General features: G+C 41.8%; 1 protein-coding gene across 1 annotated transcript; it reads left to right on the forward strand.

Moving 5' to 3' along the window:
• Nucleotides 1-7,176: 7,176 nt before the first annotated feature.
• On the forward strand, nt 7,177-12,525 carry LOC127777027 (subtilisin-like serine-protease S). The gene is made up of 12 exons (XM_052303544.1): nt 7,177-7,410; nt 8,956-9,039; nt 9,187-9,290; nt 9,383-9,480; nt 9,584-9,742; nt 10,155-10,272; nt 10,352-10,886; nt 10,983-11,077; nt 11,188-11,430; nt 11,513-11,627; nt 11,704-11,890; nt 11,969-12,525. Exons 1-12 carry the CDS (start codon nt 7,177-7,179, stop codon nt 12,523-12,525), a joined length of 2,529 nt encoding a protein of 842 aa, XP_052159504.1.
• The last annotated feature ends 6,295 nt before the right edge of the window (nt 12,526-18,820 follow it).

The raw sequence follows: 18,820 nt of genomic DNA on the forward strand, positions 1-18,820 counted from the left end.
ATGCGTTTCAAATGAAAACGTACATTTCCAAAGGTTTTTTATTTTTAAGAAAAAAGGTTGGATTGGATGTTAGAACGCCAGATCTAGCTAGCTCGGAGCTGGTTTGTCAACATAAGTTTACAAGCTAGTCTCGTCAATGATTTAAGATGTCAAACGAGCATTTTCGTCAATATAAATCTATATGCATGATCATCTTAACTAACTGAGTTGACTGACCTAGCTCCTGCTGACTTGTGTTAACCCATTCACACAGGACCTGTCATGATTTTCTTCCACAATTATACTTCTTCTATTTTAAAATATAAATATTTTTAGGATTTAATATTTACGTCACAATAAGTATTTTAGTCACTGCTTCCAATGTACGGAAATCAACACATTTTTAATCAATGAATTGTTTAGGAAGGAAATATAAGTAATTCAAAATTTGATCACTGAAGTGACTAAAAGAGAATATTTTCCCTCTACCTTAGTTTTTCTAAAGAACCTAAAATTGCTTATATTTTAAAATAGATGGACTATGTCACAAATCAATGGTGTGGAGCCAGAAACGTCGTGGAGCCCGGGCAATATGATATCGATCGAGTTCCATGTATTTTTTTCACGGGGACTTTTACACGTCGGCCTCAAGTCTAGAAAAACCATCCAACCAAATGATTTTTCAGATTTGCAGTAGTCGCTTGGCCAATCAAATGCCACTGCATATGGTGCCCTGTTTATTTCTCATACAACGATTGATGTTGTTTTCGCTGTTATTATCTGGTCGTGATCGGGTGTGAAACCTAATCACCATTCTGAATTTCTGAAGGCCCGGCTACAGAGTTCAGCGAGGTACAGAGCTCACGTCGTCTCTGAACACCGAAATCGTCATGTTAACATCAAGCAAACGAATACGGTCGGGGAGACAAAGACTACGCTATACTAATTGCCTAATTGAGCTCCAGCACTTTGCGGTTTTGTCAACCAATAGCTCTGCAAGGACTAGAAATTAATCAAGATTCTCTGATGCTCTAGCTCTCGTCACTCGTCTAATGACAAAATGACTTTGTGGTTGTGTGTAGGTAGGATTAATTATGATAGACATAGCAATATAGCATGCATGACTAGTGAGTGTATATATATATATATATATATATATATATATATATATATATATATATATATATATATACATTCTGGTCTCGTGAAGAAGGCAATAATAGCTTATGAAAATGGAAGGCTTAATTAATTAATCCGCATTAGCGCAGACTTTGCAATGCCGAATTAGGTTAATTAGGTGCCCCGACGCCCTAGCTAGAGCTTAGGCATGAGAGACATTCTCTGCGTCTACTTGTTTAGGTGTACTTTAATTTTAGAAAGACGTACGTGGCGACAGGCTTGTTTAGGTACCAATCATGAGTTCGTTAACAAATTTTCCTTTCATCAATTAATTAGGATGAACTAGCAAATCACATCTTCAACTTCATTCATAGATAGAGCAGGGGCAAGCTCAGGGTCTCGATCGACCGATCGAGAGGATAACTGGTGTCCGCAATGAGACAAATGCAAGAGTTTCGTCAAGATTTTTGCACAATTTATTTATCGGGAGCTAGTAGCGTTCGATTCATCTTCCATTGGGATTTGGGAATGGAAGAAAATTACCGTGTTGTGTACACGAAGGCCACGGTGCTTCTCTTGTACGGGTCTAGGTGTATGTATCGAGAAAACGAGACCCCAAACCGCGCGATCCACCGTGGGCGAGGAAGGCGTTGTTGGGCTGGACCCCGCGAAGGGCCAAATCCGCAGAGAACGCGAGACGTCGAATTAAAAGAGCGAGAGCTCTAGGCCCAACAAGAAGGCAACGTCTGCCATTCGATTATCGTGAAAATCGTACGATTATTGTGGTTTTTAAAAATTAAAAAGTTACTGCACATGGTAATCATAATAACCACGCTATGATAGTACAGTTTTGCACACCCGTGCCACAGCCACAATCGAGCGGACAGTCACCTAAGAAAATAACCCGTGCGCGTGGGAGGACGCCGCACGGGCACCTGATCAAGCACGAGAGCTTGGCGGCACACGAGGCGTACTCCGTACGATTATCGTGAGGAATATCGTGATTTTAAAAATTAAAAAAGCTATGTATAATAATGATAGCCGCGTGATGATCGTACGGTTTTGTAAACCCGCGTCGCCATGGCACCCGGGCCGCAGCCGCCATGGTCACCTGAGCAAATAATCCGCGCGCGCGGGAGGACGCCGCACGGCCGCACGAGCACCCTGATCGATCAAGCGCGAGAGCTTTGGCGGCAGGCACACCGCACACACGAGGCGTGCTCCGCGATCACCCGATGACCAAAAGCAGAGCGCGGCGTAGGGCACCCGCACGCGTCGCGTGGATCGATCACCCGGCCAAAGACAGCGCGCGCGCGCGCGCGCGGCAGTGCGGCACCGGCCGGCCGGCACGGCGCGCGGGTGGTGGAGTACGTGTACGTACACGTACGTAGCCGCGCGCGCGCGCGTGGTGCGCCGAGAGCGAGCAACCAGCTGCACGCAACAACGACGGCGCGCGCGCGGGTTGATCGATCTCGCGGTGAGGTCGCGCGCTCACGCTGCCATCGGTTCGACCAATTGCCGATAATACATTATAAACAGCGCAGTAGCGATAAATAATAATTTATACTCTTGTTCAGATTATAAGCCGTTTTGACTTCGGTCAAAGTCAAACTGCTTCAAGTTTAATCTAGCTTGTAAAAAATATAATATTTTTAACCCAAGACAAATATATTATAAAAATATATTTAATTATAGATTTAATGAAACTAATTTTGGTGTTGTAAATTGTCGACGTTTGATGTCGCGATTCCAGTATTTGCACAGTATGGGGATCGTTGGTACTAGGGTGTACGCGAGACTGAGGTAAAAGAGATGGAAACATGGATTTTTATACAGGTTCGAGCCCCTGAATTGTCAGGTAATAACCCTACATCCTGTTGGCCGAAGCCGGTATTGCTCTTATTCACCATAATCACACCAGTACAATATTTGGGTAGCCTATCTAACTGTTGTCGACTTAGCAGTCTGTAGGTCTGACTCGTAATCGACAACAGGGTAGTCTTCCTCCTTGAATCCGTGCCCGGCGAGATCGGAGATAACACTTTCGTCTCTCCTAACAGTATCCGGAGACACCGTAGGGACTAGCCGTGCTTATTCCTGAAGTCGATATCCGGCGTTTTGTCTTGGCATATGTTGGCTTGTATGTTGATCTTGTGTCTTGATCCGTAGATTATGGTGGGTGTTGATTAAGGTGGTCGTGTCTTCTCTCTCCTCCTAGGGGGGCCTTGTATTTATATCCATAGGTGTCCCCTTGTCCAAGTAAAACTAGGGAAACCAATATGGATACAATTTGAGTAGTCCCTGTTGTTTCCATGTAGAACTATGGTTGTCTTTCCTTATCCGGAACTCCTCCTATATCCGCAGGTTGTTTCCGTATAGGACATGGTATGTGGTGGGTCCTGCCAAGATTTAGTCAACTACTATTAGGTATGTGGTATCTATAACCCTGACAGTAGCCCCTGACTTCAATGCAAATGAACGAATTCATATTCTCGACCGCTGACCGTGGAGTAACTGTTATCGAGCTCAAGTGACCGTTCTCGGTGAGTTCAGAGATAACGTTAGACTTCCTTTATCAGTCTCGTGCAGGTACCTAAAGGGTTTGTCTGAGTCAATCTCCGGTATCAACCAAGAAAGTACAGAGCATACGACTAAGTCTCCCGTCTTGCTGTAATCGAGAATTTGGATTGAAGTCAAGAAACTTTATCTCGGCGGGTACACCATCTCTTCATTCCGTATTGCTTGTCGAGATCCACCAACCGTTCTCGAGTGATCGAGAAGGCGCAGAGTCTGCGACGGAGCCTTGTCAACATTTGTCGTACTCGCCTTAGTCGATCTTGGTGTAGAACCATAGAGACATGCGGTCTTCGATATTGTCGAATAGAATTTTCCAATGTTTTGTATATGAGCGTCTACTCTTTTATCGACTTCGATCAGACAGTTTGTTGAGTTATACACTCTCGCTAGCCCCCAGCCTTGTCGTCGGAGAATTGTTCTCGGAAGATAAGGCTCTTGGACCTTTGACCTGCCTCGGTTGAACAAGCACTGATCCTAGCCCCCAGCCGTGAAGTTGGAAAACCCAATTTCCGATTACACGGCTTGGTTAATACGCACGACGAGAACTCTTATACGACCAGGTCTTACATGGTCTTTCGTCTCTAAAGGATCCGACAAGGCCTTATCCGCTCTGGGCGTCCCCAGCCGAAGTTCCCTTAGGTTCCTCAGATGCCTTGTCAAGACGGCGTAAAGGGACATTAGGATAGGTTTCAACGCTAGGTGTCTTTGTGGTAAGGGATTTCTGGGTAAAACACTTGGCGATATTGTGTACCTGATATCAACTTTGTTGAAGTAGAGGTAATGGGAGAATCGCTACACCTCTGGTCAAGAACCAGGTAGTAGTCGTAACTCAACCACTAGAAGTAAATGTATGAGAGATCGCTATGATTGACTGATTGAGAACCAGTGGGTAGGTGTCTCTCGATCATTTGAAGTCGTGGTACGAGGATCGCTGCGTTATTGCTGTAGTCGTACCTCGACCATCTGAGGTTACGGTGCGAGGGATTGCTACGTACTGGTTCGAGGACCAGCGAACGAGTAGAATTATCTCTCGAACACCAATGGAGGTTGCGGTGCGAGAGATTGCTATGTACTGGTTCAAGGACCAGCGAACGAGTAGAATCATCTCTCGAACACCAATGGATGTTGCGGTGCAGAAGATTGCTACATACTGGTTCAAGGACCAGCGAGCGAGTAGAATCATCTCTCGAACACCAATGGATGTTGCGGTGCGGGAGATTGCTACGCACTGGTTCGAGAACCAGCGAGCGAGTAGAATCATCTCCCGAACACCAATGGAGGTTTACGGTGCGGGAGATTGCTACGTACTGGTTCGAGAACCAGCGAGTGAGCAGAATCACCTCTCGAACACCAATGGAAGCGCTAGAGTTGGTTTATTACATGTGTATCTCATGTGGCCAGCATGACTCACACACCCAACTTGTAGCATATCCGGATGTCCGTTCGCAATCATGTCGGGTGATCAAGCCGACAACGTTCACGAGGAATTATCTGTTAACAACCCTTTCTCAAATAGTCCAGCCACGGCCGGTGCTATAAGATAGGTCATCGGTCTTTGTTGGTAGGTTAGGCGCGACGACTCTGCATTTGTCGAGATCGTTCTCGATAATGCGGTGTACTTGACCACAACCTACTCGAGTGCTCAATTGTTTCTGAAAAATATTTTCTAGAAGACAAGATATATAGCAGATAATATCGAGTATGCACTCAAAAAACTGCATGGATCTTCTAGCATTATCAGGATATAACGAGCAGAGCAGATTAAATATCAGGCATTATGTAAACCGTAAACAAGCATGATTTATACGGCAGAAAATAGAGCGAGCCCCCAGTGTTAGATCGTAGTCGATTTAACATCGGGGACACCCGCACAACAGATATTGTATAAAAAACATGCTCTAGGTAAACATAACAAATTATTGATCTGTCAATATTGTATAGATTAGAAAAATAGGTACGATAGATTGTATATAAAATATTCCGTACCTTTGTAGATACATGCCAGTACTTTTGTAGATACATGTCAGATGTATCTACGAAATTAGTAGATAAATACATTTGTTTCGTCCGGATAGCATGCACGCATATATAACCGAAGTCATCATGCGCATATGCCATGCGGATAGATGTTGGCTGATCTGTACATGCATGCCTGCAAGTGTTCAGGTTCCATGTATATGCTGCACGCGTACTTAATAGGGCCAAGACTCGGACTCGGTCAACAGTAGTGCATCCGTGCATAAACAGGAAAGAACAAACCAACCAAACATGTGATTAATAGTAATAAGAAAATAGTCCCGATCTATTTAGAAATAGAGTTAAGATTAGAACGGCAAACCTGATCGAACAGTGGCCGTTTTTTTATGACGGAAGCCAGTTCCCCGTGTAGTCGACACGAACCGAAGTCCCGTATCTGACGATATTGAACCATTATCCTTCGCGGCGACGATATCTTGGAGCTTGATTGATCTCGCCGGATCAAATAGTTGATGACGATGATTCCAATCTCGTCAGGAGACATACTCTGGCCGGGTTGGATCTCCCTGGTCCGAAGTCGTCGAGTAGCTTGTTGAAGAATCCATCTCTTGAATCCATCTCGTTGAAATCCTGAAGCACCAAAATCCTCCTACCTGGCGCGCCACTGTCGACGTTTGATGTCGCGATTCCGGTATTTGCACAGTATGAGGATCGTTGGTACTAGGGTGTACGCAAGACTGAAGTAAAAGAGATGAAGACATGGATTTTTATACAGGTTCGGGCCCCTGAATTGTCAGGTAATAACCCTGCATCCTGTTGGCCGAAGCCGGTATTGCTCTTATTCACCATAATCACACCAATACAATATTTGGGTAGCCTATCTAACTGTTGTCGACTTAGCGGTCTGTAGGTCTAACTCGTAATCGACAACAGGGTAGTCTTCCTCCTCGAATCCGTGCCCGGCGAGATCGGAGATAACGCTTTCGTCTCTCCTAACAGTATCCGGAGACACCGTAAGGGACTAGCCATGCTTATCCCTGAAGTCGATATCCGGCGTCTTATCTTGGCATATGTTGGCTTGTATGTTGATATTGTGTCTTGATCCGTAGATTGTGGTGGGTGTTGATAAAGGTGGTCGTGTCTTCTCTGTCCTCCTAGGGGGCCTTGTATTTATATCCAATTAAAACTAGGGAAACCAATATGGATATAATCTGAGTAGTCTTGTCGTTTCCATGTAGAACTATGGTATGTGGTGGGTCCTGCCGAGATTTAGTCAACTACTATTAGGTATGTGGTATCCATAACCCTGACATAAATATTATACTATATTTATTTATAAACTTAGTTAAATTTAAAGTAATTTGACTTTGGCCGAATTTAAAATAACTTATAATATAAGACGGATGGAGTAGTTAAAACTTTTATATATGTATTTTCATGACTTAAACGTCAACATTGAAAAAGAAACTATGACGAAAAAAAGCTATATATGTTGAAGGGTAAAAGATGTGGTCCGGACGTCACATGCATGTAGGATGGGAAAAGCGGGCTGTTGCGCGCGCCCTAAAACAACGGTACACATTACGCAGGTTTTCGAGAGCTTTTTGGAATTTAGAGGGAATCTCATTTTCACTTGTCAGCCAGGAGAACAGTGAGCACCCGTTCTTCAGGAAATCTGGCAATCTCCATGGGTCTCAAACACACATCGAACCTGAAAAGTGCCAGTTGCCAGGTAAGTGTGCCACACATGAAGATGAGGTACAGACTTTGTAGCCTTCTCGAGCTTCCCGTAAAATTAAAGCTCGATTTGGTGCAGTAAGATTCCATCAAAGTAAAGATTAAAGACGCATCAACCCGCATGGTTAGTTTTACGCATTTTCTCGAGTTAAAGATGCCCACTCAAACAAATTAACCAAAGTTTAAAGGTATCGCCTTTTGGTTGGTAAAACAAGCGTGCAAGTGCAACCCACGACGAATTAGTGCGTTAGCGAACTAGCCCGTCCATTTGAAAAATGTACGATATCCTTTGATTTTTCTTTTAACACTTGACTATTCGTTTTATTTAAAAATTTAATATAAATATGTAAAAGTATGAGCTAAGATTATATTTTATTTAATGATAAAATAAATCACAATAAAATAAATTATATTTATATAATTTTTTTAATAAGACGATTGATCAAACGTTATACGAAAAGCTGACGGTATCATACATTTCAAATTTGATGGAGCATATATACGATTCATCAAGACGTCCTGGATGGCGAATGCAGTAGTTTTATACGGATCACGATGATTGTACAGGATGAGTGACGTGGTGACCACGTACAGCACTAGAGGCGACACGAGCACGGCGACACGGACAAGGCAAAAAAGTATCCCCTGCCTTTGAAGGCAAAAGGATTATTGGAGGCTGCATATTTTCTCAGTTGAGGATATTGAGAAACATGCTCCCCAACCCTCGACTTCTTTAGTGTTTCACGCAATCAAATCAGCGTACCCACATCACCTGCTGCTCTGACAAAGATCCAAATTATGTTACCCTAATCCGTATATGCAACTCAACGGTATGAAACATATTATACAGTAGTATTTACGAAAAGGAAAAGGCAAAAGAGAGTGTGTCTGACAGCAAGATACTCTCCCCAGTTGCTGTGTGTTCTGGGTACACCAATCTTCTGGTTACTGTATTGTTGTTATCGGATCCAAAAGGTAGTATTCTGCATGTCATCTCTGATACAGTATCATGATGCTTTGGACACCCTTGCCTTCATTTAAGCTTGTTGCCATCTTGGTTCCGTTTAACAAGAGGGTTGGAGCAGGAAAGGTGGAGTTAACGGCCAGCATTGTATCCCTCAGGCTCCGGGATTCCTGTAGTATAAACTTGACATGCTGCTCAGTCCTGGGTAGCTGCAAAATTGTACTACCTCCGTCCCAAAATAAGTGCAGTCGTAAAGAACCGTGTCCGACGTTTGACCGTTCGTCTTATTTGAAAATTTTAAAAAAAATTAGTCACACATAAAGTACTATTCATGTTTTATCATCCAATAACAATAAAAATATTAATCATAAAAAAATTTCAAATAAGATGAATGGTCAAAAGTTGAACATGAAGAGTGCAAAACAACACTTATTTTGGGACTGAGGGAGTAGTGCTGTGGCTTGTCAGTTCCACAAAGCATACTACTCGTCCATAAAAAAAATTTGGTCATATGTACGTTTGCAGCTTGCAGGCTTCCATTCCAAAACCTCACTGTCTGCCTATATCTGCATGTTTGGGTGTATGTGATTGCTTCTTTGCAGGACAGAGACAATATGATCTTCCTCGTGTTCTATATGTTTGTGGTGTTACTAGGAGAGTTCTGCTCCTCTTGCTCTTGTGCTCAGGTTGGTTTCAGTAGTCTACCTCCTACCATGCACAAGCTTTCTTGCATTCATTCCGTACTACTCACTCTTCTGCAATCATGGCTTTATCTTCTTTCTTGATCTCTTCCCAGTGATCTAACATTTCCTTGATGGATGCTTATATTTCAGGTTTATGTGGTCTACATGGGCAAAGGATTGCAAGGCAGCACTGAGAATCGGCATGACATGCTGAGGCTTCATCACCAGATGCTGACAGCTGTTCATGACGGAAGGTTTGGAATGAGTTCATCATCAGCTGTTGATATCTATCAATCTAGCTTCCATACTTGTTCTGTAGCTTGACTAATTGGATGCTTGGTCTCAGCATGGAGAAGGCAGAGGCATCGCATGTCTACACTTACAGCAACGGTTTCCAAGGATTTGCAGCAAAGCTGAACAAACAACAAGCCATGAAATTAGCCAGTAATTTCCTTGTATATGCATGGCTTCTGATGTCTTTAGCATCCTGACACGTGATCCTGGTGTGATGATGACTGAAAGCTAACTCTGCTGCACACTTCTGCAGATATGCCTGGTGTCATCTCAGTGTTCCCAAACACAAAGAGGAGCCTCCACACCACTCATTCATGGGATTTCATGGGCTTGTCCGTCGATGCAGCGGCTGAGCTACCTGAATTGTCAAGCAAGAACCAGGAGAATGTCATTATTGGATTTATTGACACAGGTGTGTTCAGTGTTCATCTCATATTTAGGTTAGCATGGAAGTTTAGCTGTGTTCTTTCCATTCTAAGTATCATCCGACAGAATCCATTTATGATGGGGATCCTCCATCAATTGTTTTAATTTTCTGTTTAGCATAGAAACTGCCAATGATGACAAAGTTGCAAAGATTAGATTGACAGGTTTTTGGCTTGTTGTTAAAGTAGCACATGCATATACTACAGATGGTCTGAAACTCTGAATACTATTTAGTTTCCATCCTGATCTTGATTTGGATTTTTCAATAACGAGATGTTACGTGATACTCAGCAATTGTACTTCCAGAAGCAATAACATTGGGTAGATAGAAACTCAAGAGTTTTTAATTGACCGGTTATTCACAAAGTTCATATACCTTGTGCCTCTGTTCCCCCCAGGAATATGGCCAGAATCTCCTAGTTTCAGAGATCATGGAATGCCTCCGGTTCCTACAAGATGGAGAGGGCAATGCCAGCGGGGAGAGGCAAACTCACCATCAAATTTCACCTGTAACAGGTAAAGAACATGATACAAAATTTAATCACATTATTCAACATAGATTTCACACATTAATGCATCTGCACTAATATTATAGGAAGATAATAGGAGGTAGGTATTATCTCAGAGGATACCAAACAGAAGAGAGCGGCCAGAGTAGAAGTGCCATCAAGTTCATATCTCCAAGAGATAGCTCAGGGCACGGCAGCCACACTGCCTCAATAGCGGCAGGAAGGTTTGTGAGAAACATGAACTACAGAGGTTTGGGTACAGGAGGAGGCCGGGGAGGAGCACCCATGGCAAGGATTGCTGCCTACAAGACCTGCTGGGACTCGGGATGCTATGATGCTGATATTCTTGCGGCGTTTGATGACGCCATTGCTGATGGCGTCGACATTATCTCAGTGTCTCTAGGGCCAGACTATCCTCAGGGTGGTTACTTCACCGATGCCATATCCATCGGCTCGTTCCATGCAACCAGCAATGGAATACTGGTTGTTTCTTCTGCAGGGAATGCTGGGAGAAAGGGCTCAGCAACTAATCTTGCACCATGGATACTGACAGTTGCTGCAGGAACAACGGATAGATCATTTCCTTCCTATATCAGGCTGGCAAACGGTACCTTGATAATGGTAATTTCTGTTCTTAAATTCAAGTTTCAATCTTAATTTCTAATGAAGTCACAAGAGTTATTTTTCTGAATATTGCGCCTTTCCCTTTATGCAAAGGGTGAGAGCTTGAGCACATACCACATGCACACCTCAGTTAGGACTATTTCAGCTTCCGAAGCCAATGCAAGCTCTTTCACTCCCTACCAATCCAGGTAAAATAAAACGGAAGTATCTGTAAGGAATATCTTGATTTGAGTTGTCAGAAACAGTTCTAAAAAAAAGTTGTAAAAAAACTGAATTTTCTTGTGGCTCTTGCTGCTAGCTTCTGCCTGGACAGCTCTTTAAATAGGACAAAAGCAAGGGGAAAGATTCTCATTTGCCACCGTGCTAAAGGCTCATCGGACTCTCGTGTATCAAAGAGTATGGTAGTGAAGGAAGCTGGTGCCCTTGGAATGATTCTCATTGACGAGATGGAGGATCATGTTGCTAATCACTTTGCTCTTCCTGCTACTGTTGTTGGGAAAGCAACGGGTGACAAAATTCTTTCCTATATCAGTAGTACAAGGTTTTCTGCCAAATATTGCAGTTACTTTCAAAAAGGGTATTTTGCTAGCATGTCAAGTCTTTCTCTAAAGAATATTCTACAGGTGTGGCAGTACGATGATCTTACCAGCGAAGACGATTTTAGGTTCTAGAGATGCTCCCCGGGTGGCGGCCTTCTCTTCAAGAGGCCCAAATTCATTGACACCGGAGATTCTGAAGGTAATCGGAATTGAAAAACGAAGCTACCAGTCAAAAGTTTATTGATGTGTTTACAAGACACTTATGCATTCTGTAGCCAGATATTGCTGCTCCCGGGTTGAACATATTGGCGGCATGGTCTCCTGCTAAGGAGGACAAGCACTTCAACATCCTTTCTGGAACTTCCATGGCGTGCCCCCATGTTACAGGAATAGCTGCTCTTGTCAAAGGTGCATATCCATCATGGTCTCCTTCTGCAATCAAATCAGCAATCATGACAACAGGTACCAATTGATGATATCAGATTCATCAAATAAAGCATAATTGCTAGCATTCTCACAAGTTTCAAATCCTATTTGCAGCAACTGTATTGGGCAATAAACGCAATGCCATAGCCACAGACCCTAATGGAAGAACTGCAACCCCTTTCGATTTCGGATCAGGTTTTGCGGATCCCATCAAAGCTCTTAATCCAGGGATCATCTTTGACGCACATCCTGAAGATTACAAGTCATTCCTATGTTCTATAGGCTATGATGACCACTCCTTACATCTAATAACACAAGATAACAGCAGCTGCACTGACAGAGCTCCATCATCAGCTGCTGCTCTAAATTACCCATCAATTACCATACCAAACCTGAAGAAGAGCTACTCAGTCACTCGAACTATGACGAATGTAGGATTCCGAGGAAGTGCTTACCATGCTTTCGTGTCTGCTCCACTGGGTATCAATGTCACGGTGACTCCAAAAGTTCTAGTCTTCGAGAATTACGGTGCGAAGAAGACTTTCACGGTTAACTTCCATGTGGATGTGCCTCAACGGGATCATGTATTTGGTTCCTTGTTGTGGCATGGAAAGGATGCTCGACTGATGATGCCATTAGTAGTAAAAGTTGATACTGCAGCAAAGGCTTGATCTGATTACCTAGCACCTGCACAGATACTTGATGTACGACTAGCATAGCTTACAGATTAGTTGAGCGATTTACAACTAGTACTCGAAGGAAGAGTTAACCACATCTCTTAGTTTGACCATGGCTAGCTGAAATCTAATGAAACCTCTTCTTCAACAAGATTATTTTCTGATTAGTGTCGATTTGAGCAATGTAAATGTTGAGGATGCAGAAGCTGATGTTGTAGAATGCGAGTACCGTATGAGGTACCTTTTCCTTTTGAGTTCATCTACATTTTTACATGAACAAATGGACATAGTACAGAACAAACTTATGATGAATCGCTATGCAGTATAAAAAAGGTTAAAAGTGTACACAAGGTCTCCCAAATTCCAGTCACTGTTGACAAGCACTATTTCAACTTTGACCACTAATGATTTTTAAATGGTTAGAATACGATGAACGAGAGCTCGATGCTTATATTTAGGACACAAGTCACACAACACACTTTAATAATACGACATCCTTTATGTATTCATTTTTTTTTTTCAGAAAATATACGGGTGGCCAAAATTTAAACATGAATAGATTACTTTCTGAATTAAAACCTTTCCTTTCCCACTTAAGCAATATATAGAGCTTATTTGAACGAATACCCTTTGAACCAAAGAACAATGAAACTGAACTAGACTCTGAACTGTAATTTAGTCAAGGGTAAAAACAAATGTACTATGGTGCCAATCAGAAAGCGGATAGGGGAAAATTAGATAACATCGCATATGAATTACTGCGGCTACTTGATTAGATCAAGGATTACAGAAAACAAATATACTACCCCAACCTAGGAAAACCTAGGAAATGGATCGGATGATTCTCCGTAAAAAGAAGAAATCGGTGTCGAATGGGACGCACAAAAACCTGGAGGGCTGCCGCCCTTTCCTCCGATCCCATCGAGGAACACCATCCGGATCCGTTAGAGTTGGCGCCATGTAGCGCCTTCCTTCTTTCTCCCGGCGACCACCCCTCTCCGCAGCGGCGGCGCAAGAGCGAGGCACCTCACAGTCCCAGGACGAGACAACGACGCGTGTAGAAGGAAACCACCCGAGCATTGGTTGAGAAGAAAGATAAAAAGAAGCCGTTGTGCAATAAACGGGTTAACAAAAATAGTTTTATGGTTTACGGTGAAAATAGATTTAAGAAAAAAAGATTAATTTGTTTTTCAATATTTAAATTTTGGCTGCCGCAGTAATTCTATCGAAGAAAAAGAGAAATGGGGATCTTGTCCCATTGTAGTTAGAGAAAAGAAATTTAGATAGTGGAATGAAATCATAACGATTTGTTACATATATTCAAAAAAAAGTACGATATTTGCTTGCAGATGCCGCAAGGCCGTGGTTTTAACTTAGGGTAAACCTGTAATTTGTTGCAGCACACGGTGAGTATTTAAATACTATATCCACTTCGTAGAGGAAAGTTCTTCTCCCTTTTCCTAGTCTTTCTCCATCAACCTATACCAACAACAGCTGCTGTCGAGGATATCACTAACTCGGATATAAATATGGCTATATTATAGATTCATTAACTAAAATTGTATGTTCTCTATGTAAGATCTATGTATTACTACGTTTACATTCATAACTAAAAGTTGTTATATTTTGAGACGGAGGAGGTATATATTTAAACAAACTCGCTCATCATGAGTTTTGTGTTTCCTCGTTTGTAGATGATCTTACATAGGTGGAGGGTAGGAGATGGAGCAGTAGTGGAGCTTCAAAGGCCAGCTTCATACATCTACCTTACTCTTCATCGAACCATGAGAAAGGTAAGTCCAAACATGAGAGCTCAAATTTGAGGGTGTGAGGCTCAAAGGGCTCAAGGCATGGCAGATTTGGCACCACAATGTTCAAAGCTGAGTAGATATGACAATGCCGCAATTCACTGGTTTAGCATTGTAGTTGTCCTTGTGCTCGCCACAGCGCCATGTCGCGAGGACTAAGAGAGGAGAGGGAGGAGGAAAGGAGAGAAATCACATGTGGAGCTAATTTGTAAGAAGGATAGCAAATTCATTTCAATTACAACTTTTTCTAAATTTTATAAGACCCACAAATAAAGCACACCCATTTTAAGTGCTATATAGCAAATTTTCCCCATATTAGCAAGTGTATCTTACATACGCATGTAGACATGCCTTAATGGGAAAAAAAAGGGTAAAAATCTGCTTCTTAGGCTGCAACCAGCAGGCCAATCTTCCATGGAATCCATCCAAAGCACTCCCATTCCAAGATCCCATCGGTATTAGCCATTGACATGGATCCATAACCAACCACAATTCAGCAGTGTAACAGTAGCACTGTTCACTGATTGCACCGACCACAATGTGGCTACGTAGGAGTAGCTGGTATAAACGGGGACAGATACATGTCCTTCTGTGCGGTCAAGCGTGTCTAAGGGTGTATTTAGTTGGGAAAAAGGAAATCTTTGAGTGTTACATCGGACGTTTAACCAGATGTTGGAAGAGGTTTTCGGACAATGAAAAAACTAATTTCAGAAGTCGCCTGGAAACCGCGAGACGAATCTTTTGAGACTAATTAAGCCGTCATTAGTACATGTGGGTACTGTAGCACTTATGGCTAATCACGGACTAATTAGGCTTAAAAGATTCGTCTCGCGATTTCCCCCATAAATGTACAATTAGTTTTTTTATCTATATTTAATGCTTTATGCATGTGTTTAAAGATTCGATGTGATGTTTTTGGAAAAGAAATTTTGGGAACTAAATGTGAGCAGGGTTTCCTGAATTTAGTGGCACCTGCAGCTTGTCCGTAGTCCCAAAGTCCAAAATCCAAACTACTAATCCCCCCTGCTTCCCTTTTGTAACATACTTATTGTTTCTTCATTAAAATTAAGTTGCCACTGACACAGTTTGCCGTCGTTGTAGGTTTGCTGAACTAGAGCAAGCATGCTGATTAATGTCCATTAATAAGGTCTCAAAAGAGAATGGTTTGGTGCATCCTGACCTAACTATCTTTTGCAAATGGAAACAGCAGTAATCTGCGTTAGCAATGCATGTATCAGTCTTCACTCAGACAATCCAATCATTATTAATTCTTGATACTCCCTCCGTCCCAAAATAAGTGTAGTTTTAGCACTGTTCATGCCTAACATTTGACCGCTCTTCTTATTTGAAAATTTTTTATGATTACTACTTTTATTGTTATTAGATGATAAAACATGAATAGTATTTTATATGTGACTAATTTTTTTAATATTTTTCATAAATTTTTCAAATAAGACGGATGGCCAAAATGATGAACACGGACATCTATAGCTGCACTTGTTTTGGGACGGAGGTAGTAGATTAGATCGACTCGGTGTGATGGATAGGCAATTGGAGCTAAATGAGAGGTACGTGACATGAGCCAACAAAAATACAAAATGGCCGCCGTTTGCTGAAAATCTTTGGTACAGACAAGCGTTCTTGACAGTTAAACGGCCTGAAAGTCTGAAATAAATGTCTTCGCCTACGAATGTGACTTGGCAGCGCACAACAAATTAACCAAACGCAGGATTTACCACATGAGGGTATGTGTATGTGTACTGTATAGCTAGCTGATCGACAATGTGAGATGCATACATAAATTGGCATTTTTCTCGCACGGACTGACGGACCTATCGAGATAGCCAGTCGTTGGGCTATCAAATCCAGCTCGCGTACGCGTACACGGTACATACCGGACTTCATTTTTTTTTACATTTTATACCCTTTTGAAAACTTATTTTACAAGATAGACCTTAAAAAATTCTTATTGGGAAATAGATCCTTTTCGCGACACCAGCATCATTGACGCTGTCATCCAACATAATGGTGCCAATGACACTAGCGCCCTCCTAGCCTCCTCACAGAAGCTAAGCCACCTATACCAAGAGGATGACGGCAACATTATTGTCATTCATAACATATTTGTTATTTTTTAAAATAACATGTTTGTAATTAAAAATGACCTATTTGTATAAAAATATTTATAAATAAGTCCCCAACGCTAATTACACTAGCACGAGGATCTATTTATAAATATTTTTTTAGCACACAGGTCCTTTTTTAATTCTTTTACAAATAAGTCCTTAGCATCAATGACATTGTTGCCGCCACCCTTCATATAAGTGACTTAGTAAATATTTTTTTTCCGCGGGAGGCTAGGGGAACGGCGCCAATATTATTGACGCAATTATGTTGAACCACACGTCAACGTCAAGGACGCTGGTATCGTGAAAAGGGTTTATTCTCAAAATAATTTTTTTAAGGGTAATTACTAAGCCCCAACATACTTGTTAGGTCATCTCCAATGCTCTGAGCATTGGAGATGACCTAACAAGTATGTTGGGGCTTAGTAATTACCCTTAAAAAATTATTTTGAGAATAAACTGATTTAGTCATAACGAGTGACGCTAGCCATTCTCCAGATACGAGATACGATCAGCCATTGTCCAGATATGTGTCTTGAAGAATCTTACTTTACTATAGTACTAATTGATTAAGCAATTAGAAAAAATATTCCTACTATCTATGCTTCAAATACAATTTTCTCTTAAACTACTCATCCGATTTACGATCTGATTACACCGTTGTGTTCATAACAATTAAATCTTTACAACAAGATCTCACATAATTATATTTTGATAAAAAAAAATCACAAATTACTTTTATAATATATCTAAATTACTTTTAGATTTCACTAAGTTACTTCTTAAACATATAAAAGTAAATTCAATAAAGTTTTAAAGTAATTAACATATATTATAGAAGTTATTTTCTTTTTGTTACAAGTTACTTATATAGTATATGTAAATTACTTTTAGGCTTTAATAAATTACTTTATATGTCTAAGAAGTAACTTAGTGAAATCTAAAAGTAATTTAGATACATTATAAAAGTAATTTATATTTTTTCATCAAAATATAATCATGTGAGATTTTATTATAAAGATTTAATTGTTACAAACACAACGGTGTAATCGGATCGTAGATCGGATGAGCAGTTTTAGAGAAAATTATATTTAAAATATAGGTGGATAGTATCTATTATATATAAAGTGGTAGCCACTAGCTCTATATAGTCACGTCCCTTCATTAACCATACGAACAAATGCTCTAACTGACTCAGAGCCGGTTCAATTGAGTGACGATCCATCATGCAGGCGGTTGGCCATGCCCGGCCGTTCCACCCAAACGATACCCGCCCCCTCTTTTGACCCAACTGCCAAGCTCCATCGTCCTACAATATTCCTACTTAGGTCCAGTGGCGGAGCTAAAAAATTTCTACGCATAGGGCTAAACTAATGGGATCTTAAATATTTTCATAAATTACATAGCATTTTTTAATATTACCTATGGCTTCAAACTTCCAACTTTTTCATCACATAAAAACTTTCCTACACACAAACTTTCAACTTTTTTTTCGCATCGTTTCAATTTTCCAATTTTTAGGGGGGGGGGGGGGGGGGGAGCGCGAGCTCACCAACTGTCCGGACGCCGCCGCAGCGATCGGCCGCAGGCGCAGCACACGCCGCAGGTCGCACGTGCGACGCGTGCCCCCGGTCCTCCTCGCGGACACCTGTGTTGGTGGCGCGCCGCGCCCGCGACGCGACGCGCTGCTGACCCATCACGTCGCTCGTGGCGAGGGCGTCGTGCGGACGAGGACTACGACTACTACTACTGCAGGGGGGCGACCTGCGAACAGTGCCGCACTTTAATTTGGGGGGCGTCGTTGCACCGAAAGCTGGTTTGGTTCTAAGCTACAGTTCGGCAATTACACCCCAGGTAGGTTGCAAACAAACGCTACTCTACCTAATGTGACCCGTATTAAGGCGCATTAAGGCTTGGTTACAACATCATTAAGCAGGTACAATAGCAGGCTATAAACCAACTACAAATATATTTTAAGAAGATAAATAAGGAGAGAGAAGAGTAGCGAGCTACAGATTTGTAGCCAGCTGTAGCACGGACTTTAAGACGCAATATGTGTATGACAGGTGGGACCAGATATTAATAGTGCAGTATGTACCTATTGTATAAATAGTTAGATTAGTTATAAATGAATTGAATCTAGTAGAAACACAAAGTACACACAAGATACCACCAACTCTCAACGCATTCGGCTCGGTTCGGTTGTTTACGCAGTTACGCAAAATACCGTACAACTAGTATAAGTAACACAATAGTACAAGATCTTACAAAGGTCTCTGGCGTTCAGGCTCAGGTTTGTTGTTTGTTTACGGTAATCCAAATGATGAGCCTAGTAGCTTCCGTTAATTAAGGAGG

The sequence above is a fragment of the Oryza glaberrima genome, chromosome 6, assembly GCF_000147395.1.
Source record: "Oryza glaberrima chromosome 6, OglaRS2, whole genome shotgun sequence".
NCBI lineage: Eukaryota > Viridiplantae > Streptophyta > Magnoliopsida > Poales > Poaceae > Oryza > Oryza glaberrima.